Source organism: Oryx dammah, unplaced genomic scaffold (assembly GCF_014754425.2).
Source record: "Oryx dammah isolate SB20612 unplaced genomic scaffold, SCBI_Odam_1.1 HiC_scaffold_5, whole genome shotgun sequence".
Lineage (NCBI taxonomy): Eukaryota > Metazoa > Chordata > Mammalia > Artiodactyla > Bovidae > Oryx > Oryx dammah.
Genome location: NW_024070189.1, coordinates 49,494,997 through 49,519,849, shown reverse-complemented (window position 1 = coordinate 49,519,849; position 24,853 = coordinate 49,494,997). Strand labels below are relative to the sequence as shown.

General features: G+C 45.6%; 1 protein-coding gene across 8 annotated transcripts in view; it reads left to right on the top strand.

Annotated features, from left to right (window-relative positions):
* The first annotated feature begins 2,904 nt into the window (after window positions 1-2,904).
* Window positions 2,905-24,853, top strand: part of ABLIM3 (actin binding LIM protein family member 3) — a 130,854-nt gene continuing 108,905 nt past the window's right edge. For 6 of the 8 annotated variants that reach the window (XM_040239640.1, XM_040239638.1, XM_040239637.1 and 3 more), the window contains exons 1-2: window positions 2,910-3,070; window positions 3,448-3,547. In XM_040239640.1, coding sequence (XP_040095574.1) covers window positions 3,535-3,547 — 13 coding nt within the window. In that variant the 5' untranslated portion in view covers window positions 2,910-3,070; window positions 3,448-3,534. Of the gene's footprint in view, window positions 3,071-3,218; window positions 3,552-24,853 lie in introns of those variants that run through there. The other 2 variants (XM_040239639.1, XM_040239641.1) reach the window with 2 other exon arrangements.

Here is a 24,853-nt window from a genome sequence, read left to right as displayed (position 1 = left end):
GGGCTGTGTTAGGCAGTAATAGCCACGAGGGGCCAGAAAGTTAGGAGAGCCAGAGACCACCCCAGTTAGGGACAGGAAGTCAGTAAAGAAGACAGCTCTTTGGGGAGAAGAGAAACATAATGGGGGAGCAGCATGGCTGCAGTTGGCCCCATGGTTTCCTCTTTCCCTCTAAAGAAGGTGGAAATCTGTCTCCCGATGATTTTGCCACCTGGTTTTCCAACACCCAGGAGCATTTGTCTGTTTCCGAGTGCGACTTGTTTATCTCCATTCTGGAGTCATAAAGTTCAAAACAAACTTCCAAACAAAGGGACCCTCTGCTCTGCAGCTCTTAGCCCCATTCTCTTGGAAGGGCAGAGCCAAGATTCTGCTTTCCTAATGATTTTCACAGCCGATTCCACCAAGGATCCCACCCCCAGCTTCCTCCTGCGTCTTTCCCGGCTACCTCCGATTGTTATGGACATCCTCACGGGTATAGCTTTTCAAGCTTCTTTTAACCCTTTTCTTCCTATCCTAATAACTGTGCAAGAAAGATAAGATTCTTTCCCCAAAAGAAGCTAATTGGGGCTTTTAGAGTGGACCAATGGTCTCTCCAAAGAGCTGAATTCACCAGCATCCAGATGTGTGTAGTATTAAAAAAGCAACCCAAACAAGAAGAACTGGTCAGTTAAGCCCCCCTTAGCTGGAAAGTTCTAAGGCATATTTTCATGGCCATCACCCTATGGAAAAGTAGAAAATGACAGGACTCTCTCTGAAGGTAGGTATAAATAAGGGATGATATTAATAATTAACTTACATCATCTTCATTTGCCTAGCATTATGCTGAATATTTTCATACAACAATTGTGAGGTAAATACCATATTATAACCATTTTATAGATGAATAATTTGAGGCTCATAGAGGCTGAGTCTCTTGCTAGTGAGTGATGGAGCTGAGATTGAAAACCAGCCAGGCTGGAATTTGCTCCTGGGCTCTTAACCAAGCCACCATCTGGTTTACCTAATTCATACTTGGCTTAGTTCATTACTGTCCTGCTCACTCCTACCAAAAGATTTATGCTCCAGGAGGCCAGGGTCTTGTCTGTCTTCTTCTATCCCCAGCTGCCGGCACAAGGCCTAGCACAAAGTAGGCAATAAATGATTGCTGAGTGAATAAATGAATGAGTAATATGTTTTTGACTTTGTAAATCTGAGAAGTTCTGAACTTTGAAGTTTTGGGTGATAACTAAATATGTTCACTGAACAGACTTTTTAATTTTACATGTTAAGTTTAGCTGAACTTTCTCCCAGGGTGAAAAATGGTCTCTTTCCAAGCTCAAGAACTGAGCAAGTTACAGGTAACTCGGGAACTGAATAAAGAATCACAATCTGAAAATGTAGGGGGCATCTAAAGAGATCTTTGGGAATCACTTACGTATTTATTAAACACTACTGTGTTTTCCGAGTTATCCTAGGTCTTCTCCGTAGCAGCGTGGGAATCGCCTGGGATGCTTGTTTAACATGCAGAGCGGATCCCCAGGTGATTGTTACACAAACAAGATTGTGAGGAGGTTAGGGTTATTCTCCCTCCATTGGCAACAATTCCTAGCAAGCTATCACAAGGTGTTTCAAATCCATTGACCCTTCAGTTTATCTAAAGATCCTTTTGTTGTTATCACATCTCAGGGGGTGAGGTAGAAACACTGTATTATATCTAGGAGGTGCTCTTTCCCCAGTTTTAAGAGGGGGGCTACCTACCTTTACCCTGGCGTCTCAGCATCTGGTACACTGACTCTCTTTCACAAAGGACCAACCTAGAAGTGAGCAGATCTGGTACAGTTCAGCCACCAGATGCTGTGTGTCTGGGGCAGGTGGTGCAGCCTCTCTGACCCACTTTTTCTTGTCTACAAGTTGGGGGTAGGAGGGGTTCACAGCTTTTTAATTCTACACATACTCTAACCAGAGACATTCTATAGACAGGGATTATATGTCCTTTCAGTCTTGTTTTTCTATGCTCAAAAGAAATGGTTCTGTGACCCTGAACTAGGTTCAGAAAGGTGACAGGGTAAGTAGTCAGAGGAATGTCAAGAATCTCATCCCACTGAATCAACCGTGACCAGGAGAATCAGAATATAGGTTTCATTAATACATACCTGCAAAAACTACCTACAGGGAAAAAAAACTTTTGGCCATACAAAACTGGGTGAACCAGTGAGGTTGAGTCACTAGGGTACATACCTGATATTTGCTTCACACAGGGAAGTGTTTCCAAGTAGGTGTTCCTGGACCTTCTATTCTGAGGGCTGAGTGATACTAGATCCAGAAAACACTGGGGTAGTCTGTCAGTGAATATCTATTGATACTCACTGTGTGTCTGGTCCTTTTCTGGGTGTTGAGGGTCTGGCAGTGAACCCTACTGACAAGACCCATACTTCGATGGAACAAACATTCTCATGGAGGAGAGGGATAATATTAAAAAAAAAAAGTTGTAACAAATGAGTCAGTGATAAAGGGGTATGAAGCGGGAGGTAGGAACAGAGTTAGCAGGCTAGAGGAACCCATAATCTCTTATTCACTTGTCCAGCCCCCACCTTCTACACTTGAGGAACACGAGGCAAAGCCAGCAGCGACCTGCTCAAGACCAGACTACACCCAGCTGGTCAGGAGCAGGGTTGGAAGTGAACACTGTCTTCCTGCAAAGCCAATCCTTTCTTCACAGCCCCTCTCATAGAGGGTCTATTTTCCTGTCATTGTCTAGTTCTTAGACCCGTGTATCAGGGAGGGGAGCAGCGCTCAAGCACCCCCTCCCTCGCCCCAGGACACGGGAACCCATCCATTCCCCTTCACAGCCCAGGACCCAGAGAGAAGCCCGGGCGGGGCGGGGCCTGGACACGCGCCGGCGCGTCCAGCAGGTGGCAGCAGCGAGCAGCCGCGCCCCCCGCGCAGCCACCCGGCGAGCCCGCATCATGGATGTCGAGCTCTCCTATTTCGCTTTGCTCGCCTTGGAATTCGAGACCCCAGACGAGGACCAGGATTCATGAACTGGTCTCAGGGGCCCGGGCAGGGGCCTCTGGCTCCCGACACTGGCCGAGAGGTGGGTCCCGGGGCGGGCCGCCGCTCGTGGACGCCGGGCGGGGACGCGCTGCCCAGCAGAGCCCGGCGCCCAGCCCGCTGCCCCCGCCCTGCCTCCCTGTGGTCCACACCCCCTTTGGGCTCCCGAGCCGCTGGGCTGCAATAGTCGGGGTGCGCGCCAACAGGCGCTGCCGGGCCCGCTTCTGCCGGGCAGTCAGGTCCCAGAAGCGGACGGACCCAGGCGCTCGCGTCCTCTCTGCCGCCTCCTCCCTGCTCTCACCTGAGCTATTAGCCCACTCGCCTTCAAGGCCAGAGGCTACAGCCCAGACTGAGAGGGACAGCAGAAAGAGAGAGGGCACCTGAGGATACAGAGCTAACACTGGACTATTTCGCCCCCAGGTGATGAGTGAAGTCGAAAGATCGGAAGATTTAAAAAGCATCTGGAGTCTCCGTATTGAATGAAAGACCCAGTGCAAAGGCATCATCATGAACACGAGCCGTAAGTGGGTCCTCCTCTTCTTTGCCATGGGAACAGGGTGGGGGCGGGAGGTGCAGGAGCCAGCGCTGGGGTTGCCTGGAAGGAGGAAGGAAGCCTGGCACCGGGGGGAGGGGGGACACATGCCCCCAGACTCCTCCTCGGTTTTTTCTGTGCTCCCTCCCGAGCACAGGGATATGGCTCCGGGTTTTCATGATATTTGCTAATGTTTTATTGGCCGCGCCACTTGTCTCCGTTGGGAAGGCTGCTTGTCTCCTTCTAGCAATGCCTGAGAAGGCCTAGGAAGCAGAAGTGTAGCCATTGTCTGACTGAGGGGGCTCAGAGGAGACCTCCCGGCACACAGCTGGAAAGAAGAGGAAGGCCCTGCTGGTCTTGGAGCTGGGAAGAGGCAGGGAGGCTGGCCTCGGGCTGGTGGGTGGGTGGGTGGGTGTGGGCAGGCTGTGGGATAGGAACGAGCAGTTTGATAAACAAATTGCCAGGAAGCCACCTTTGGGTCTGGAGATTGTGAAATATCCCGTTCTAGTGTGCAGGCAGCCCCATGGGCCCAGGGCTGATATTTTTCACATACCTTAAGGCAGCATTTAGCCATCCTGAGAACGAGAGAAAAGAGACAAGCCTTTTGGCCAATGTCTCTGAAATGCCAGAAGCAGTAACTGCTCTGCAGAGGCAGGACCAGACATTTTACTGCTGGGCTGAGCCTCAGCTGCTGAGAAATGCAGTGAGAGATACAAGGAGGCCTAAGCTCTTTCTCTTCAGTTCAGTACCTTTGACCATGGGTGCCCACTGGGGCAGGTGGCGTGAGCGACACCCTGAAAGAGAGATCTGGATTCAAGTCCCCCTCCTGGCCAGCTTCACTTGTCTGGGTTGTCTAGCAGCATGTGGGGTTGTTGAACCAGAGAACGCCTAGGAACATTCACTTCCCTGGGTCTTTGACTTGGCCCTCTCCTCTCTGGATCTCCAGTTGCTCATCTGTAAAATGAGAAGGGTTGAATTTGAGCTTTTTCTAATCTAAGAATCTGCAAGTTTCTTCTAAAAAGGCTACAGCTGAGAAACAAGGTCATAAAAATCAGTACCTTCTGAGGCTGTGTTTGAGACCAAATCAGGTTTCCTTAACCTTCCATTTCAAGGCTGTTGGCATGGAGGGGAGGAAAACAAAGCCAGGGAGATGGAAATGAAATATATTTATTTACTATATATTTGTATGAGTCATCTCTCTGCCTTCTTCCTTTGTGTATTGCATTGCTGTGCTAAGCAGGCAAGTGTAGCTGGACTCCCTCTGCCTTTTACAGCCCAAGAATTTTGCCTCTTGATTTTGACAGTCTGGAACAGGGCTGAGGCTTCACATGAGGCTCAGGAAAAGAGCAAGATTAGGTAGACCCGATCACCTAGTGGGCCACAAATTTGCATCCATCTGTGCTCTCAGACAAGTAAGAATGTGAAGTGCCTGTCACTTCTCACTATCTCTAGGCGGGGAAAAATGTATTTATGGGAGTCCTTTCTCACTAAACGACAGAAGAGAAAGATGGCTCATTTATTTTTCAAGGAACTAAGAAATAAGGTAACAAGCAACAGACCCTGCTTTTTTCTCTCTTTAGAATCATAAACTCTTGTACCATTAGCAACACTGAGTATTCCTTAAAGAAGGAAATAGATTTTACTTAAAAAAAAAATAAAAGTAGTAGAATTGAGTACTGCAGAAGAGGACTAACAAAAATGCCATTCCAGCCTCATATACTTTTTCTAAGTGGGGAAAGCGCGTTTATTTTCCAGGAGCAGGGGAAAATAAACAGAGTGACTCAGGCAGCCTCGGGGTCCCTGAGGTTCCCTATGAGGAAGTGATTCTCCAAAGGGCTACCTGAGGGCAAACTGTGGAGAAACTCCTGCTCAGGGCTTTGGGGCCGGGCTCCCTTGTCACTGCGGCTCCTCCCCATGCTGGGAGTCTTCAGAAGGAAAGAGTAGAAATCAGACCTTGCAGGAGTGATGGTGTGATGGGGTCACAGGGACAGAGCATGGGCATGTGGTCCTTGGGGTGACCTGATGTAAGCAAAAATGCTCGCCCCATTACCATGTGAGACTCCTAACTCAATCCTCATGCCTGAAATTGAACCTAAGAGAAACTGTCACTCGGTTTTTTTCTTGCACTTTCCCTTCCTGAGTCCTTACTCTACCAGCCACTGGGCTACGCATTTCACCTGCATCCCTCTCACATCCACCCTGTCAAATGGGCATTATTGCTCCAGTTTTGCAGTCTTCTTCAAGTCATGTGGCTAGTTTTTGGGTTGTGAAAGGTACTTGGATGCATAACATTATCAACAGTGTGTGCCATTCCTAATCAACTGTTCAAATGTCACCATTGAGATGGGGGCAAATCATGAGCTTATTATTATATTGCTCCTCACTTTATCTGGAGAAGAGGTGCATAGGCTGTGTAAGCTTGGGACAGCGTGTAAGAGTTGAGATAGCTCAAGCCCTGCCATCAGGTGGGCCCAGGTTCTGGTTGTGTTTTCACTTGCTGGCTGTGTGGTCCTCAGGATGGTTGTCTCATCTGCAAAATGGGAATGATGGGACCTTCCTCCACATGGAATGGAGATAAGTGTTCATGTGTTATGTACAATTGAGAGAGCAGTACCCACAACATAGCTGGCAAGGTGTCAGCGATGGTGGCCAGGCTGTCATTGTCACTGCTGAAGTCATTGTGGTTCTTACCATTGTTGACTTTATGACATTAGCGAGCAAGTCACTCAACCTCTCAGATGTCACACCTTTGTCATAAATTGAAAGGAATGTAGAAATGTGATCTTGAGGACAAGACAGGAGGGTGAGAGATTGCTTTGTAAATATATGTAAATTTTTTATTAATAAGAAACACATGTCTCAGGTGGTTTAAAAAAAAAAAAAAAAAAAAAAACCAGGAGTGCCCAGTCAGTGACTCCTCAGAGTATATTTTAGTTTAGTTTCATCAGAATTCTTCTGAAATCTAGCTGAGCTTTCAGTTCAGTTCAGTCACTCAGTCGTGTCCAACTCTTTGCGACCCCATGAGTCACAGCACGCCAGGCCTCCCTGTCCATCACCAACTCCCAGAGTTTACTCAAACTCATGTCCATCAAGTCGGTGATGCCATCCAGCCATCTCATCCTCTGTTGTCCCCTTCACCTCCTGCCCCCAGTCCCTCCCAGGGTCTTTTCCAATGAGTCAACTCTTTGCATGAGGTGGCCAAAGTATTGGAGTTTCAGCTTTAGCATCAGTCCTTCCAATGAATACCCAGGACTGATCCCCTATAAAATGGACTGGTTGGATCCCCTTGCATGCCGCAAAACAGGGCTGTGAGAGAAAGCGGTAGTTCTGGAGATGTAGAGTAAGGTGGTTGTCCAGACCTGGGAGAATGCAACAGGTGGGCTCCAGCCATCTGAACCAATAAAAGAAGGGGAAAGAGGGCTCCTTGCAGAGAGAACAAAACACCAAAGGCATGAGCAGGACACCCAGGGCTGGTACTGAGATCGTGGCCCCCATGGGCCAAGGACTTAAGGGAAAACAGAGCCATCATTTCTAGCTTGGCCTCTGTGAGGTGGGTGTACCTTCCAGCCTTTCTGTCCCCCTGCACACACCCAACCTAATTCCAGGGATCTGTCACTTGACTCCTGATGTGCTGAGGCAGCCTCCTAACTGGTCTCCCTTCACCCACTCCAGCCCACTTCAATGCCCCATCCACTCTGTGCATCACCCTCTGTTTAAAATACACATCCCATTGCTCTTAAGATGTGAGAGGAAACCCCTCAGCAAGGCCTGCAGAGTCCCCCATGGCCCAGCCTTGCTCACAGCCCCAGCTCATCCACACATGCATCCACTTTCTCCACAGTCCCATCATGTCCACCTCCTCTCATTCCCCTCCTGGAAAGCTCCCTGTCTCTAGCACCAGCCCCTCTGCCCACCACCCCTCTTCATCAGGCTGGCCTCCTCACCCCCACCCCGACCCCAGTCCAGGTAACACTCCCCCGAGGTTCTCCTCCTGTTCCTTCAGAACCTTGTCTCTGACGTCACACACTCACCCCTGTGGTCACATTTTCCTGACCCTACAGAGCAAGGAAAGTCTGGTCCCAGACCTCTTGCTCTCACATAATCCCCAGAGCCCCAAAAGCCTCACCACCTAATGTGCATTTTCTTAGGCAACAATGAATCTTTGGTTATTTCCTGTCAGAGTCTCCCATTCCATCTTGGCCCCAGGAGTTCCCAAGACCTGGGAATCAAAGCCAGAGGAGACTGAGTTGGCCCCAGAGCATCAAATGCCCTGAGCACCAGAGTCAGTTCTGTGTCGTAAAATGCTGTGCTTCGCTTGGGTTGGAACTCCCAGAGCTCCTGAAGGCCATGGCTTTCCTAGGCACAAAGCCAGCACTGGAGAGTGCTGGCTGCAAAGTTGGAGAGTGACCTGCATACCGCATTAAATGGTACCAAGAGTCATTCTCCCTTCATCGCTTCCCCTGATGGTCTCTTCCTTGGCTGTTATTATGGATTGGCATGCCAACAAGCTACTTTTTTGGAGTAGGCTTTGTTTTGTTGAAGGCCTCCCAGGTGGCACTAGTGGTAAAGAATCTGCCTGTCAATGCAGGAGACGCGAGAGACATGGTTTGATGATCCCTGGGTTGGAAATATCCCCAGGAGTAGGAAATGGCACCCCACACCAGTATTCTTGCCTGAGAAATTCTATGGACAGAGGAGACTGGTGGGCTACAGGCCATGGGGTTGCAAAGGGTCAGACATATCTGAGCATTGTTTTGTTGATGAGAGCAAAAAAGAGTCATAGAAACCTCACAAAGGTGTCATGGGATAAGCAGACAGCACACTGGGGCAGTAAAATCCTAAGCTTTGGGGTATGGATTCCTGAGTTCAAATTCAACATCTATCATGTATTCTCTTTATAATCTTATACAAGATAGATCATGTCTCACCCTGAATTTTTATGATCATAAAATGTTGGCAGTAGTGCCAGATGGGTTGTTGTGAAGATGAAGTGAAATAGCATGAGAAACTCCTTGGTGGTAGGTCTCAGGGAATGAAGTTGAACCTGAAGTTGCATTGGCCACTGAGTAGAGCAAAATTTTGAAATGATGGTGTCATAAGAGCCAAACCCTCTGGTTCAAAACTAGCCTGTTTTGCTGGTATTGTGGCCATCACTGGGTTCAGCACACAGGAGAGCCGTGGCTTTCAGGAAACCTTCAGGAAAATGATTAACCTGGTATTGTATATGGCATGAGTCTAAAAGGACAAGACAGGAAGTTAGGATCCTAGATGAGAGATAATTAACCTAGTTCTGAAAAGATCTGAGGGCCAGGATTTGAGTGACTGTAAGAATAGAACTTGGGCAAACTTCAGGAGATGATGAGGGACAGGGAGGCCTCACGTGCTGCAGTCCATGGGATCGCAAAGAATCAGAAACGACTGGGTGAGTGAACAATAACAACAGTAGAAATAAGGGGAAAGATCCTCTAGAGAATGAAGTCTGCATGGCCTTGCACCTGATTGAGTGATAGGGTGAAAAAGAAGAGGAGTCTGTCTTAGGGCCTGGCAGGGAACAGATGTGTGATTTGAGGGGATTTGAGCAGAAGCCTTTGCAAATATGTGAGAAGGATGTAGAGAAATAAACCAGAAGCCAGGATGGCCAAGGACTAGGAGGCTAGAAACAGCGGCCCTTACTACTCTTATCATACCTTCCCCCAGACTGAAAGAGGGGGAAAAAAAAAAAAAGGAAGCCAGAGACCCAGTAAGCTGTAGGGAAGGTACTGCCTGGTGGGAGCTGTTGCTCCTGGCAGGCAGGCAGCTCATAGTAACACCCCGAGGAAGGAACCAGGGGAGTAAATATCCTGACCTCTCTCTCCTTCCTCCCTTGGATTTCCTACGGTACCCAATCCAACCAGGAGCCAGAGGGCAAGGAAGGCAGCTGGGCCCCCACCATAGTCAGCCTCCCAGGGTAGAGGGGGAAGAGAGTGGACTGGGGAGGCAAGGGATTTCAGTATCCAAGACACCCAGCTCAGGAGCAGACCTCCCTCTGTTCATGTCATTGCTCACATCAGGAACTCTAAGAATTTCTAGAGAAAAGGATCTATTGTAAATGGCACAGGAGGATCCCCTCTAAAGATATTCTAAATTCTCAAAATAGATGGAGTAGAGATGATTATATACTTTATAAGAATAGAGATTAAAAAAAAATAAAACAATACTTCCTAAATGAATAGAGCACTTATTGACAAATGACCGCTTGAAGCTAAGGGAGCGTTAGAGGAATAATATAAGGAACAATGTTAAAACCATCCCAAATGAGTATAACTCGTCTCTCAAATCACAATGTGATTTCAAGAGTACTTGCATTGCATAAAGGAAGTGATATCAGTTCTGAACTCTTTCATTCCTCTCTGGCAAAAGCCTTATCTGACTGAGATATCATCTGGTGTCGTGAATGTGAACAACTGGCCAATACCCAGCGTTAGCCAGATACCATTGTAGAGAACAGAAAACAACCAGAAGTGTGTAAGCACCTCTTGTTGGGTGCTTTGCCAGTTAAATTGTTTTCCTGGAGTTCTTAAGGGCATAGACTGGACCTAGATATCTGGGTTCACATTCCAGCCCTGCCCTTTCCTTGCCGTGTGTGCTTAGGCAAGTCACTTGCCTTCTCTGTACCTCCATTTCTCATCTCTAGTGATAATCACAGGGGTATAGTAATAGTGCCTCTCTCATAGAGTTGTTATAAAAAATAAATAGGTTAACAGTTGTGAATTGCTTAAAACAGTGCCTGGTATATAGCAAGTGTTTATAAAATGAATAAAAATAGTATTCTGCTGCTGCTACTACTACTAAGTCGCTTCAGTCGTGTCCGACTCTGTGCGACCCCATAGACAGCAGCCCACCAGGCTACCCCATCCCTGGGATTCTCCAGGCAAGAACACTGGAGTGGGTTGCCATTTCCTTCTCCAATGCATGAAAATGAAAAGTGAAAGTGAAGTCACTCAGTCGTGTCTGACTCTTAGTGACCCCATGGACTGCAGCCTACCAGGCTCCTCCATCCATGGGATTTTCCAGGCAAGAGTACTGGAGTGGGGTGCCATCACCTTCTCCAAGTATTATGCTAGAGCTGCTGTAATAAAGTACCTCCAACTGGGTGGCTTAAAGAATAGAAATATATTGTCTCATGGTTCTGGAGCTGAAAGTCCAAAATCAAACTTTCTGCTGGGTTGGTTCCTTCCAAGGGCTGTGAGGAAAGGATCTGCTCCGGGCCCCTCTCCTTGGTCGTGGTGGCTGTCTTCTCCCTGTGTCTCTTCACATCGCCTCTGTCTATGCATATTTCTGTGCCCAAATTTCCCCTTTTGATAAGGACACCGGTCTTATTGGATAAGGGCCCACCCTAATGACATCATTTTAACATGATTACCTCTGTAAAGACCACATATCCAAATAAGGTCACATTCTGGAGTACTGGAGGTTAGGACATCTATATATAAATTTGAGGAAACACAATTCAGTCCATAAGGCATTTGTTAAGTAAATGACTCCTCAAGGGGAGGATTTCCCTGTAGATCAGTCTTCCCAAATACCAGCCACACCCTGGGGCTAGTGTAGGATGCTGATAGTTGGTTATCTACCAAGTCTTGATGTTTAAACTCTAATTTTACCACCTCTAACCAGCAGAGATGGAGCCTGCCCCAGAGAGCTTGAAGGGAGTGATCACACGTAGGAGGTGCCCAGAAAAGAGGACCGAGGTGACTCAGTATTCCAGTCTCTCTGCAAAACACACACTCCCCACCTTACCCCTCATTTTGGTCATTATGCACAGCTGTAACATTTCAGCAGTGAAACAGAATTTATAGTCATGGAATTGTTTTTCAGTCTGCCTGGTTCCTAGGAATGTCCAAGAGGGGGAACAAGAATTAGATTGTTCATTTGTTCACTCAACAAATATTTACTGACCACCAACTCTGCACCCAGCATGTTTCTGGAGACACAGCAGTAAATATAACAGGCATGGTCCTTGCCTTCGTGGCTCATACAGGTCAGCAAAAGGGGCCAGCTGGTGGCCTGCATGATAGGATATGGTTTATGTGCCCAACACCAGGCTTTCAGTGAATTTTAATTATTTGCAAACACTCAGAAATCAAAATTGGGATTTCTAGCTTCTCTTTAAGGACAGCCTGAAAGACCTTGCATCCGCGCCCCTTTGTTCCTACACGGCAGACAATAGTCAGTAGATTTACCTGCCTTGAGGGGGCATGTACTATTCTCTAGAGAGCCCCAGTTGCCACCTCTATAGGAAGAGAGGTGTCACACAAGAACAGCTTAATACTTTTCTATTACCTTGCCACTGTAGGTATTTGAATTTATTTTTAATTGAAATATAGTTGACATACAATATTATGTTAGTTTCAGGTCTACAACAAAGTGATCCATGTATGTTTGTGTATATATATACACATGCATATATATATATACACACACACACACACACACACATATATATATATACATTTTTTTTTCCGATTCTTTTCCATTATAGGTTACTGTAAGATATTGAGTGTGGTTCCCTGTGCTATATAGTAAATGCTTTTTTATCTATTTTATATGCAGGCATTTGAATTTTTTAAACTCTAATCTAGTATATGACCCATAAAACATCAAACACAGAGATGAGGAAACCGCAGCATATTGTTCATCATGGGAGAAAGTTCTATCTCAAGTTAGCAGTTGATTAACACCACCATGCCATAAAGTGCTCTTGAAGTGAGCCAGATCCTGCTCGTGGCCTTTTTTTCCCAGCTGACACATTCCCAGAGGGTGATATCATATCCTTTTGGATACAGTTGGGCAAACAGTACCCCACCCCCAACTCCTAGAGGTCAGTTTCACTTCCAGAGGAATCTGTTAGTAGGGGATGGGCACAGACCAAAGGAAAGCAGTTCTGGATAACTGGTCCCAGTTCTGGGTCCCAGTTCTTTATCAGCCCAAAGTGGGACCCTGGGAGGCTGGACTGTTCCAGAGGTTGTTGTGACATATGGGACATGCCTGGTCCAGTGGAGGACATCTAGTCGACAGCATGAGCTCCATATCTGTAAGGTCAGTTTATACACCCACTCAACTAAGGGGTGATTACTGAAAGGTCACACCTTGACCCAGAATGGCTGCATATGACCTCTCTGTTATGATGGGGATCTCCTACTTGAGAAAGAAAAGTGAGAAATTGGGTAATGCCAACAAAATTTCTTCAGTTGAGACCAGATTTTTCTTCATTTTTCTGGAAGAAATCAGGATAGTAAATCATTCATAGAAAGCAAAGCACAGTACGTAGCACATTGTTGTTGCTCAAAAGATATTTGATGGTTTAATTCATTAGTGAAAAGCCCACTCTCTTTTCCTTTATGAAGATCTCTCTTAGTTTCATCTTTATGACCATCTGCTATGTTGCCCACTTGGATATTCCAAGGCACTTCAAATTCAAAATAAAATTTTATAAACTTACTCTTTTTTAAATGGAAAAAAAAAAAATCTTCTACTCTGTGGTCCCAGTTGATTGCTAGAATCTCCATTTACCCAGTAAGGAAATTAGTAATCAGAAACTAGCCCTCATCTGCATTTCCGTTTCCTCCACTCCCCTGTGTTCAGTCTGGGTCCACATCTGGCCATTCCTACCTCCCACATGTAACCCAAACTCTTCCTTCCTCAGCTGCCATCACTGCCCAGTGTCCCCAGCACCAGCCATGGCAGCCACTGGAGTAAATGGTTGGGGGAGGGGTGGGTTAAGCTCAAGTTCAGTTGCAGGCATCAGAGCCGTGTGGGCTGCTGGACAGTGTGATTCCAGGCTGCAAGGGGCAGGAGGGGTCATAGCGCTGCTCTGGAGAACCCTGATTAGGCTGTGTCTGAGCATTGTGTCCAGGGCGGAGCATGGCCAGCAACGGAGGAGGGACTTGAAACACCCTGAGGAGAGGGCCCTGAAGGAACACTAGGAATCCTCCAGAGTCAGCCCCACACATTGGTTCTGTGTCCCCAGAGAGTATAGATGATCCCTTGGTTATTTCCCATGATGCTACTGGATTGTGCCCTGCAACCCAGAGGTGTTAGCCTTTTTTCTGAGTGCCCCGCCAGCCAGACAAGAGGTCCAGACAGGCTCCACTTTGCCATCCTGTTGCTCCCTGTGCCGTGGTTACTGCTGTGTGCTCATGCCACAGCCCCACCCCCTTCTCTGGCAGAATTCCACTCTCCACTGCCTGTATCATTTCAAAAGCTTTTTCCTCGCATCTGCTTGATTTTGTGCAAAGCACAGGTCTTTCTCCATGGGCTGTTATCTCTTGCCCTCACCCGCACCAGCAGGGCCAATGAAAGGACTGTCTTGCAATGGTCTAATGACACAGTTGATCTATTTTAAGCACCTGAAGCACACTCCACCAAGTGCCAATCTTCCCGCAGCAAGCTGCTCTCAGCCTGCGGGGCCAGGGCCAGCTCGAGGTCTGCTGCTGCTTTTTGAAATCTGGGGAAGCAGCCCAGGGATCCGGACCCTGCCCGTCCAAGGACAATCTAAAGCAACCGTAAAATTAGATATCTTCACAGTCAGTATGAGGTATTCTGCAAGGAGAATTGCCCGTAGTGTCAGGAATATAGGGCACGGGAACCTTGAGTGACCATAAATCCCTCTTTCAAAGGCCGGGCCCCATTTCAGGTAGGGAGAAGGGGCCTAGGAGGCAACATTTCAGAAACAAAGAGAAGCTCAAGCCCCATGAGAAATGCCTGAGCCTTAGACCCATTTTTCCTCCTCCTCCTAATCAAGAGACATTCTTTTCCGATTATAGCCTATCTGAGTGCAATTATTTACAAATATTATTTATTTAATCCTTGCAACAATCCTACAAAGCCCTTCCCTGCTCTGTATGTAAGGACAGTCCCCCGTGTTACATGGACTCTCACCATTCTCCACAGAACTCACCATCATTGGTAATTGTATTAGCCATTGGCTTGTCATATCTGTCTCTTATCCCCTTTTGGACTGTAAGCCACATGATGGCTCTGTGACAGGCCTGTTTTGTTCACTGCTGAGTCCTCCAAACTCATTACAGCTCTTGGCACAAAGTGATGGCCGCCAGTGACTGTTCATATTGGTTGAGCATTAACTGTGTGCCAGGCGTGGTACTAAGGTCTTCACAGACATGAATGCATTTAACCCTCACAGAAGACCTATGAGGTAGATGCTAATAATATCCTTCTTTTACAGAGGGGCGAACCAAGGCTCAAAAAGCAAGTCTCTGGTCCTAAATCTCATATTTAACAAGTAATGACGCCTTGAATGAATATGTGAATGGGAGGATCTAACATAGACTATTAAATACTCCCATTTTGCATAAAAGGGAAATGAGGTTCAGAGGTACAATCTCCTGGCCTCAGTCACACGAGCTGGGAGGTGGTGGAGAAGGTATTTGAAACCACATCGAGCCAGCTCCAAGGATCCTTTCCCTCCTTCCTGCTTCCTCCTCTTCACAGTCTTTCCCCATTTTACTGTGATGAGAGTTACGGGGTGAAGGGGAAGTGCAGGTTGGGGTGGCTGGTCTTCTTCCTGTTGGGTGTCCAGCACTGCTGTCCTGTTCACTAGGGCAATGGCACAAATCCCTGCTCTCTGCATGGCAATGTACCAGGTGCTGAGGGATTGGAGATGCACAGGAAAGAGTGTGACCTCAGACAGCTTCCTTCCGGCATCACCCAGGGGCAGACACAAGCAAGGGTGACTGTAATAAAATAAAACCCTCCTGGCTGTTGAGAGGGCAGGAACGAATGAAGAGGGAGTCAGGCCAGATTCCCCTGAAAGAGCCGGGGACTATTTTGTGGAGAAGGTAGCATTCACTCCAGATCTTGAGAGAGAGCTTGGATGGGGAAGAAGGACGTTCCCAATGGGCTCATCCATCCACTCTTGCAGGCGAGCTTCCACATTCACTTGTTGCACAACTTCTGCGTCCCAGACCCATGGCTGGGTGGGGAGGGTAAAATAAACAGAAACAAAGTAAACAGAGGGTTTCAGGAAAGGTCAGCAAGTCTGGTTATCTATGAAGTATGAGGAGGTGGACAGTGAGGAAAGCAGGTGGGGGCGGGGGTGGCTGGTGAGGATCAGATCTTTGAGAGTTGTACATGCCAGGCTGGAGAGTATTTGTTACAGTCTGTGACCAATGAGGAGCCATGAGAGGTTTTGAGCTGAGCAGTGACCCCCCTCAGAGCTGTGCATTATTTAGGAAGATCTCCCTGGTAACACGTACCTGATGGATAGGAGAGCCCAGAGGCAGCAGAGGCTGGCTGAGCACCGTGGAGCAGGTGTGAATGGATGAGAAGGGAAGGCACGGGGAGCAGAGAGGATGAGCTGGCGGGTTCCCTAGGCACGCTGTGCATCGGTGTTGGTGTCACTGCTCTTGTCCCTTCAAGTGGACCTGTTAATCTGATTCTGATTGCTGGGACTGTGCGAACTGATACTTTGAAAATTAGGTTACTGACCAGAGTGAGATGCTTTCGATAGTGTATTTGATAAGCACTTGAGCTGTGGAGTCACAATGCCTAGGTTCATGTTCCAGCTCAGCCACTCACTAGCTGTGCAACCTTCCGTGACTTTCTTTACCCCCATTGCTTCAGCTTCCTCTCAAGGTGGTTGGGATGGGGGAGGGCAGAGTGAGGGAATGGCTGTTAGATGCTTAGCACACACTCAGTAATAATTAATGAAATACAGTTGAATGTGTTGGAAAAAAAAAACCCTTTCAATAAACAAATTAATCAACACATGGCATGGTTAGGACCAGTCACCGCTTAATCATTCCATTGAAGAGAGGAACAGAGGTATTGATAGCCTAGGACTTTTATTTCACTAACATTTAATTTTATTTATTTATTATATGTCAAACTATATTCTAAACTCTCTGTGAATTGTCTCTTTTGATCCAGTGTGAGTCAGGAAAATGAGATTAATGTTGAAGAGGACAATCTTAATTGAATAGGGAGAGAGTCATACCAGGCCAGGAATTGACAAACCTTTCCTGTAAAGGGCCAGGTCATAAATATCTGGAGCTCTGCGGGCCATATGGTGTCTGAGGCATAGAAGCAGCCCTTGATAATATGTGGTCATATGGATGAGGCAGTGGTTGAGTCGCAATTTATTTCCAAAGGTAAAGGTGGAGGGGGATTTAACCTGTGGGCCAGTTTGCTGATCCTTATGCTACATAATCTCTAAAGTCTCTTCCAGCTTTGAAATTCCAGTCTAAAAGGAGGACACAAATACCTAATCTCTCTTGCTTAGTTCATCTTTGTAACTATAAGAGAACTTTACCTTAAATATGATAAGGATTACACTGGAAAGATAGACCCAGAAAGGACTCTAGAAGGCTCCATTCTCTTTGTGGCTCTGTTTTCTGCACAGCCTGTAATTCATACTCTGGGATTACCTGACTCATCTCATGTGACCACTAAATGCCAGGGTGCACAAGCTGCCCTAGGGTCTGTTGAGTAGACAGCTCTTGATACTCAGGTCAGAGACTCTCCACTTGCAAAAGAATATACAGGGCAGTATCCATGCCAGGGCCTCCAGGCGCAAAGTGAAGTCTCTTCCTGCTTTGCTCCCCATTCACGTTTCCTGCTCAAAGCCCCCCTTCCTCTGTAATGAGGTGCGATAGCCGAATTGTCTGTCCAGCATGTTTTATCATCCCTGCTTCTGATTCCGTGCAAGAACTGCCCCTAACTCCCTGGAGTACAAATGAGCTGGCAGTTGTGGTGTTCTGCCCCTCCCTCAGGTGGTGGCACATGACCTAGACCAGCCAATCGGCTTATCCCATCTATCTATGCCACAAGGATTTGTTCATCAGTGGACATAAGACACAAGAGAGATCAACCATAGTATTTTCTGGAATTGTATAGGGAAATACTAGGAAAAAGTATTCATTCCATTAAGGTTGCTGAGCTAAGGCTCTTGGAATACTAGTGGGCATTCCTGTCTAGCCTGTGGGAAGAAGCTGTTTGAAAAAAGTTATAGCTCTGACCATATAGTAAAACCTCTGAATCCAGCCAGATCTGAATGCAGAGGCTGCTCAACCCACCCATAGACCTCTCACTTGTAAGAACCAACAGATTCTCTTTTTTGCCTAAACTAATTTTGAGTTTCTGTAAATTACAATGGAAAGGATCCTAACTAAGGCACTTGCTGTTGTTATTTTACCCTTTTTCTCATAGGCAATACCTCATATAATTATCCTCATTTATCAAAATTCTAGCCATCTTTAGGCTAAAAACTTCCTCTCCTCCACTCCTAAGTGATTTTATTTCCTCTTCTAAAGTCCCTAACCCTTGTTTTAAAACATTCTTATGATTATGGGTCATTTGCTGTAACTCAACAGCTTTATTCATGTGCATTTCCTAGTACCCTTCTTAGACTATAAGCTCCTTGAGAATAGGAGCCAGGTGTCAGTAGGGAATAGTGCATTTGTTCTACAGCTACAAGCAACAGACCACTACGGAGTCAGAGCATTATTGCTGCAGCTTACAAATCCATATGTGCACAAGATGCAGATGCATAATATTCTGTCAAATGCATGCATATAAGGAAAATCAATGTGGTAAAATAATTGTTACTTAAAGATGATACTAACATAGTGAGGCTAATATTTTTGACAATAAAAAGGGATCCTCCAATGATCTGAATGTGGTTACATGGATGTAAACAAATGTAAAATTCTTAACCTTTACACTGAGGATTTATACACTTTATACAAGTTACACCACAATAAAAAGTAAAAAATAAAGGAGTCCTTATACCTTATACTTGATAACCGTCATCACTAGTCAATACACAAAATTTGAGATAGGTCTTAGACCTTAATAAATGAAAAGCTAAAACCGTACAGCTTCTGGAAGAGAATATTGAAGATTATCTTATGATCTTGAGGTAGGCAGTGACTTCTTAGAACACTAAAATCAGCAAAAATGGGCAAGAAATTCTAATACTTTACAAAAGAACATATACAAATGGGTGCTGAGCATCATTAGTCATCAGTTCAGTTAGTTCAGTCACTCAGTTGTTCCAACTCTTTGTGACCCCATGGACTGCAGCATGCCAGGCTTCCCTGTCCATCACCAACTCCCAGAGCTTATCCATCAAGTGGGCGATGCCATCCAACCATCTCGTCCTCTCATCCCCTTCTCCTGCCTTCAATCTTTCCCAGCACCAGGGGCTTCTCTAATGAGCCAGCTCTTCGAATCAGGTGGCCAAAGTATTGGAGTTTCAGCTTCAGTCCTGCAAATTAAAACCACCTTTTTACACCCATAAGAATGGCTTAATTTTCTCATATATTGTTGGTGGGAATGTTAAATGGTACAGAAACTTTGGAAAACTGTTAGTTTCATAAAAACTCAACACAATAAAATGAAGATCCAGCAACTCCACCCATGAGAGGTGAAAACATAAATCTGCAGAAAGTTTTGTGCAGGAATGTTCCAGGCAGCGTAATTCATAATATTCCAAAGCTGGAAACAACTGGACTGTTCTTCTGTGGGCAAATGGATAAGCAAATCTGGTTACATTTCCACAGTGGAATACTATTCAGCAAAACAAACAAAAATAAAACAAAAAAGCAACTATTGATACATGCCAAGCATGAATGAATCTCAAAAAAAAAAACAAAAAACTGCTGAGTAAAAGAAGTGAGACAAAAAGAAGCTCTTACTGTATGATTCCACTTATGAAGTTCAAGAACAGGCAAAACTAATCTGTGTGGATAGAAATCATAACAGAGTTTGCCTCTGGTTTGGGGGTGGAGTTATTGGATATGAAAGGTTACAGCAAATTATCTCCATATTATAGAAATGTGTCCTTTCTTGGCTGAGATGTTGTTTACATGTGTCTATATATTTGTCAAAACTTTTTGTTTTTAAGATGTATGTATTTCATTATTTGTAAATTACACTGAATTATTCCTTTATATCTCAGTTGGTAAAGAATATACCTGCAATGCAGGAGACCCCAGTTAGATTCCTGGGTCAGAAAGATCTGCTGGAGAAGGGATAGGCTACCCACTCTAGTATTCTTGGGCTTCCCTGGTGGCTCAACTGGTAAAGAATCCGCCTGCAATGTGGGAGACCTAGGTTTGATCCCTGGGTTGGGAAGGTCCCCTAGAGAAGGGAAAGGCTACCCACTCCAGTATTCTGGCCTGGAGAATTCCATGGACTGTAGTCCATGGGGTTGCAAAGAGTCAGACATGACTGAGCGACTTTCACTCACTCATTTGTGTGTGTGTGTTGTGTGTGAAAGATTCCTAGGCTTAGAAACAGAAGAACTGACTCCTAATCTCAGCTCTCCTCCCAACTCAGTAACATCTGTTGATATTCTCATCAGTTCAGTGGGCCTATCCTATTCATCTTTGCTTACCACAAAGGACTATTTCAACTATCATCACACCTGGGAAAGTGCTTGGTGAATGCTCAGATATTGTGCATTTCAAGAGCCTCCTCTTCAGATGGTCTTGTGCAGGTCTCTTCCTGGCCCTGATTTTCCAGCTACACTGGCCTCCTTGAACTCACCACACACTTTCTAGCCTCAGGACCTCTACACATGCTGTTTCTCCATCAGCACTGTTCTTGCCCCTGTCTTCCATGGCTGGATTCCTTGCCTGCTCACAATCACAAATGAAATATTTTACCTTCAGATTGCCTCTCCCCAAGCCTTACTCATTTCTTCTACTTGTCACACTTTGGAATTATCTGTTTCTTTAGTTGCTTGTTGTTGTTGTTTAGTCGCTAAGTGATGTCCGACTCTTTTGCAACTCTGTGGACTGTAGCCCGCCAAGCCCCTCAGTCCATGAGATTTCGCAGGCAAGAATACTGAATTGGTTGCCATTTCTTTCTCCAGGGCATCTTCCCGACCCAGGGATTAAATCTGCGTCTCCTTCATTGGCTGGTGAATTCTTTACCACTGAGCCACCAGGGATGTGTATCTTTCCCATGGAACTATACACTTTCAAAGGAGAGGAAACATGCTTGTTTTATCCACCAGCGTGTTTCCAGTCCTTGGCGCATAGGAATTACCCAGTAAATATTGCCCAATAAATAACTGCACCAACGAAGATGGTATTAGCATTAGCAAATGGACTTTGTAACCTGTTAGTGCTGACTCGGGCTTTCTGCTTGGAGCCAGGTCTTCCCTGGGGCTTGGTGGGTATCAGGAGGGCTAGTATCACTGTAGCATACTCAATAAGAAAAAGCTTTTTATGTCAAGGGACTCCAGGAAATCTTAGGATATCTTGTCCTTAGGAAGGCTAGGACACTTTGTATTTATGAGTCTGTTGGGCTATAACTAGGGGCTCTACATTTATCTACATGTTGAAAAAAGTCTGAAGCCCACACAGGCTAACTTAACTATCACACAGGAATTGTCCTGTCTCTCCAGGGCCCTCTGTGTCCCACGCCCAGCACAGGGCCCAAGATCAGGTGGAATGAATGCTTGTCTCCGTATTCATCCTCCTACTCAGCACTTTTCAGATGTCTGGTCCATCAGCCCTAATTGCTTTCCTCTCTCCCCTTCTAATAATCAAATCACCTTTGGGGGCTTTCTGGATGTGCATGTCCTTGCCCCACTGAGGTGGTTTCTCTCCTGGGTGTTGGCCCCAAGTGCAGGGTACCTGGACATCACCCTCAGCTGGTCTGTCCATGGGAGATCTCCAAAACCCTCTATTTTACCGCAGGAATGTGTTAACAGATCTGGATTACTTTGGCTTCTGTGACATCATTCTGGGCTGTGGGGAAATGCTTGTTAGCCAGGAGCAAAGTCCAGTTGAGGGTGTAAACTTAGAGAAGGCTCTGGTGAAAATCTAAGGGGCTTTGAAATAGGGAAGAAGTCTACTCCATCCTCCCACCCATTTCCTCTATAGCCCAGATTCTGCCTCACTGTCTCCCTTGTAGTCTGTATTCTTTCTACCAGTGTCAATAAGCCCTTTATGTGAGTGGGATTTGGGGCTTCTCTGTTTCTCATCTGAGAATCTGTCCTGTGCCAATGGGTTTGGGCCTTTGGCCCACATGTTAATTATTGTCCTAGGGTTCATGGAGTCAACTGTGGACAGAATGCCTCTTTGGCTGGAAAAGAGGTATTCTGGTAGTTTTTTTTTTTTTTTAATGAAGCATTAATCTAGTTTAGAGAGGCTGCAAGAGTGATGTTTGTTCCTTCTTGTTTGGGCGCCACACTTAGCTGAGGTTTGGGAATTAAATGTTAATGAATCTGAGGATTTCTTGAACTTATATTGACAGTCATCATTTTTTTTGCTGCTATTAGTGTCAAGAAATTTTTTTAAAGTATTTTAGAATGCAGAATGGTGGAAAGGAAGTCTGGTGGTGTGTGTGTGTACAAGTGTAGAAAAGAAAGCTCACTAAACTAGGAGTCAGAAGTCTTGATTTGGATTCTGGGACCATCTCAGTTCCCTGAGCCTTAGTTTTCTCATCTGTAAAATAGGTGGAGTGATCTTGCTTTCCTTGACTCATGTTTTGTGATTTAATTACTGCAATGAATGAGAAAACCTTTCAGTTAACCTCTGTTTCTCTAGTTATTACATAGATGCCTTCTCCCTTGACTTTCTTTGAAAGAGAATCCAGCAAAAGTTTGAATCGTTTTTTATTACTTTTGATTGTTAGCTATGTTTCTTTTCGTCATTAAAATTTACTACAGTTGTGCACAGAAATTGAGCACAAGGCAAATCTAGCTTTATTTGGGTTATAGGTAAATGGGACAAGGTAAAAAGAGTCCGTTCATTGTGGGTCTAGTGTCCTTATGTACAACTGTCCTCATTTCAAATATTTCATCCCATTGTTAGGCCGTGCGTCCAGTCATGCGTTTCAGTATCTCATTCAGAAAGTGTGATCTCTATAATTAAATGACGATAAAGAGAGACACAGGACAGTAACCATAGGATAGAATCTTTGCTCTTCTCTTTGTGTCTTGAAGGGCAGTGAGCAAGCTAGACCAGAAAGAAAGAGCCCTTTCATCATGCCCATCAGAGCAGGTGACTTGTTTTGGCCGACAGGCCCAGAATTTCACCCTTCAGCTCATTTTACAATTCCCAGGTGAATGGTTCCCGTCACAGGATTCACCCGTGCCTAGTTTGGGAAGGGCACCCTTGTACACCTTGGTACATTTTACTGTTTACTACTCCCCTTACTTTTCAAATTTTTAAAATTGAATTATACTTGATCTACAATATTGTGTTAATTTCAGGAGTACATCAAAGGGATTCAGTTATATATATATATATTTTCAGATTATTTTCCATTTTAAGTTATTATAGGATACTGAATATAGATCTCTGTGCTATACAGTAAATCCTTGTTGCTTCTCTGTTTTATGTATGTGCTTAGTCGCATGGACTGTAGCCCACCAGGAACCTTTATCCATGGGGATTCCCCAGGCAAGACTACCAGAGTGGGTTGCCATGCCCTCCTCCAGGGGATCTTCCCAACCCAAGGATTGAACCTAGGTCTCCTGCATTGCAGGCAGGTTCTTTACCATCTGTGCCACTAGGAAAGCCTGTTTTATGTATAGTATCTGCTTGTATTTGTTACTCCCATACTCGTAATTTATCCCTCCCCCCCACCGCCATCCCTCTCCCCTTTGGTAACCATAAATTCACTTTCTATAATATGTCTGTGAGTCTATTTCTATTTTGTACATAGATTCATTTGACTTGTATTTTTGGATTCCACATGTAAGTGATATCATGTAATATTTGTCTTCTCTGTCTGATGTAGTTAGTCTGATATTCTTTAGGTTCATCCACATTGCTGCAAGTGGCAATATTTCATTCCATTTTTGTGGATGAGCAATATTCCACTGTATTTATACACACACACACACACACACACATACATCACATCTTCTTAAGCCAATTTCTGTTGATGGACACTTGGATTGTTTCCCAGTGGCTGTTGTAAACGGTGCTTTTAGCTGTTGTTGAGACAGTCTCTACCAATGACTAGCCTAGAGGCAGTGGGGCAAGAGCAGTCAGGACTGAAAGCCTTGAGATGAATCTTCTAGGACGCACAGCACATCTGCATGTGAAAGCACCTCTGTCCTGTCTGTTTTGGAGTGGAAGCCTCCTAGTGTTGAGAGGAAGCAGGGTGCATTGGAAGGAAAAGAAAGCAAGCCAGGCGGCTGTCATCTACTGCTGGAGGTGAGGAGGGTCTAAGGAGATGGGAGAGGCTGGCAGGGACCAGGACATGCAAGCGCTTGTCAACCATGGCAAGGAGTCTGGCTTTATCCCAAGAGCCAAGTGAAGCCATTAAATGGTGTTAAATGCTCTGAAGTGTGGTGAGCGCTTCAGCACCTCAGGGGTAAGCATCATCGGATTTGCATTTTGAAAGCATCACTCTGGCGACTGTGTAGAGAAATGAATGGGCAAAGAAGACCAGTTAGGACCTGTTGGGATCCTCCAGGCTGGAGATATTAGGGCCTAAACTAGGAGTAGATGGTCAGGGCACTTTCCACTCCAGGAGCATTGCATGGTCTTGATTCCCTGATAGGTTTTATATCTCTATACTATTTAAAATAATGATTTGGAGTCTGTATTAGTTTGCTAGAGCTGCCATCACAACCTATCACACATGAGTGACTTAAGCAACAGAAATATGTTTATGATAGCTCTAGGTACTGGAAGTCTGAGATTGAGGTTTCTTCCGAGGCATCTCTCCTTGGCTTGTAGATGGCCAGCTTCTCCCTGTGTGTGTCTGTGTCCTTATCTTCTCTTGTTAAGAGGGCACTAGTCATATTGGATTAGAGCTTACCCTTACAACCTCATTTTAACTTAATAATCTCTTTAAAGGCCCTGCCTCCAAATACTGCCACATCCTAATTCCTAGCAAACATTTTTTTCTTGATTTCCCTCTAAGGGGTATTTAGGTAACCTGTGAAAGTGAAAGTCACTCAGTCATGTCCAACTCTTTGCAACCCCATGAACTATACAGTCCATAGAATTCTCCAGGCCAAAATACTGGAGTGGGTAGCCTTTCCCTTCTCCAGGGGATCTTCCCAACCCAGGGATCAACCCTGGTCTCCCACATGCAGGCACAGTCTTTACCAGCTGAACCATAAGGGAAACCCAAGAATACTGGAGTGGGTAGCCTATCCCTTCTCCAAAGGATCTTCCCAACTCGGGAATCAAACTGGGGTCTCCTGCATTGAAGGCAGATTTTTTACCAACTGAGCTGTCAGGGAAGCATTTCTATTATTCATCATTGTCTACTCCCACCTCACTCCCTTTAGGCAAACACGTACCTAGAACTGCAATA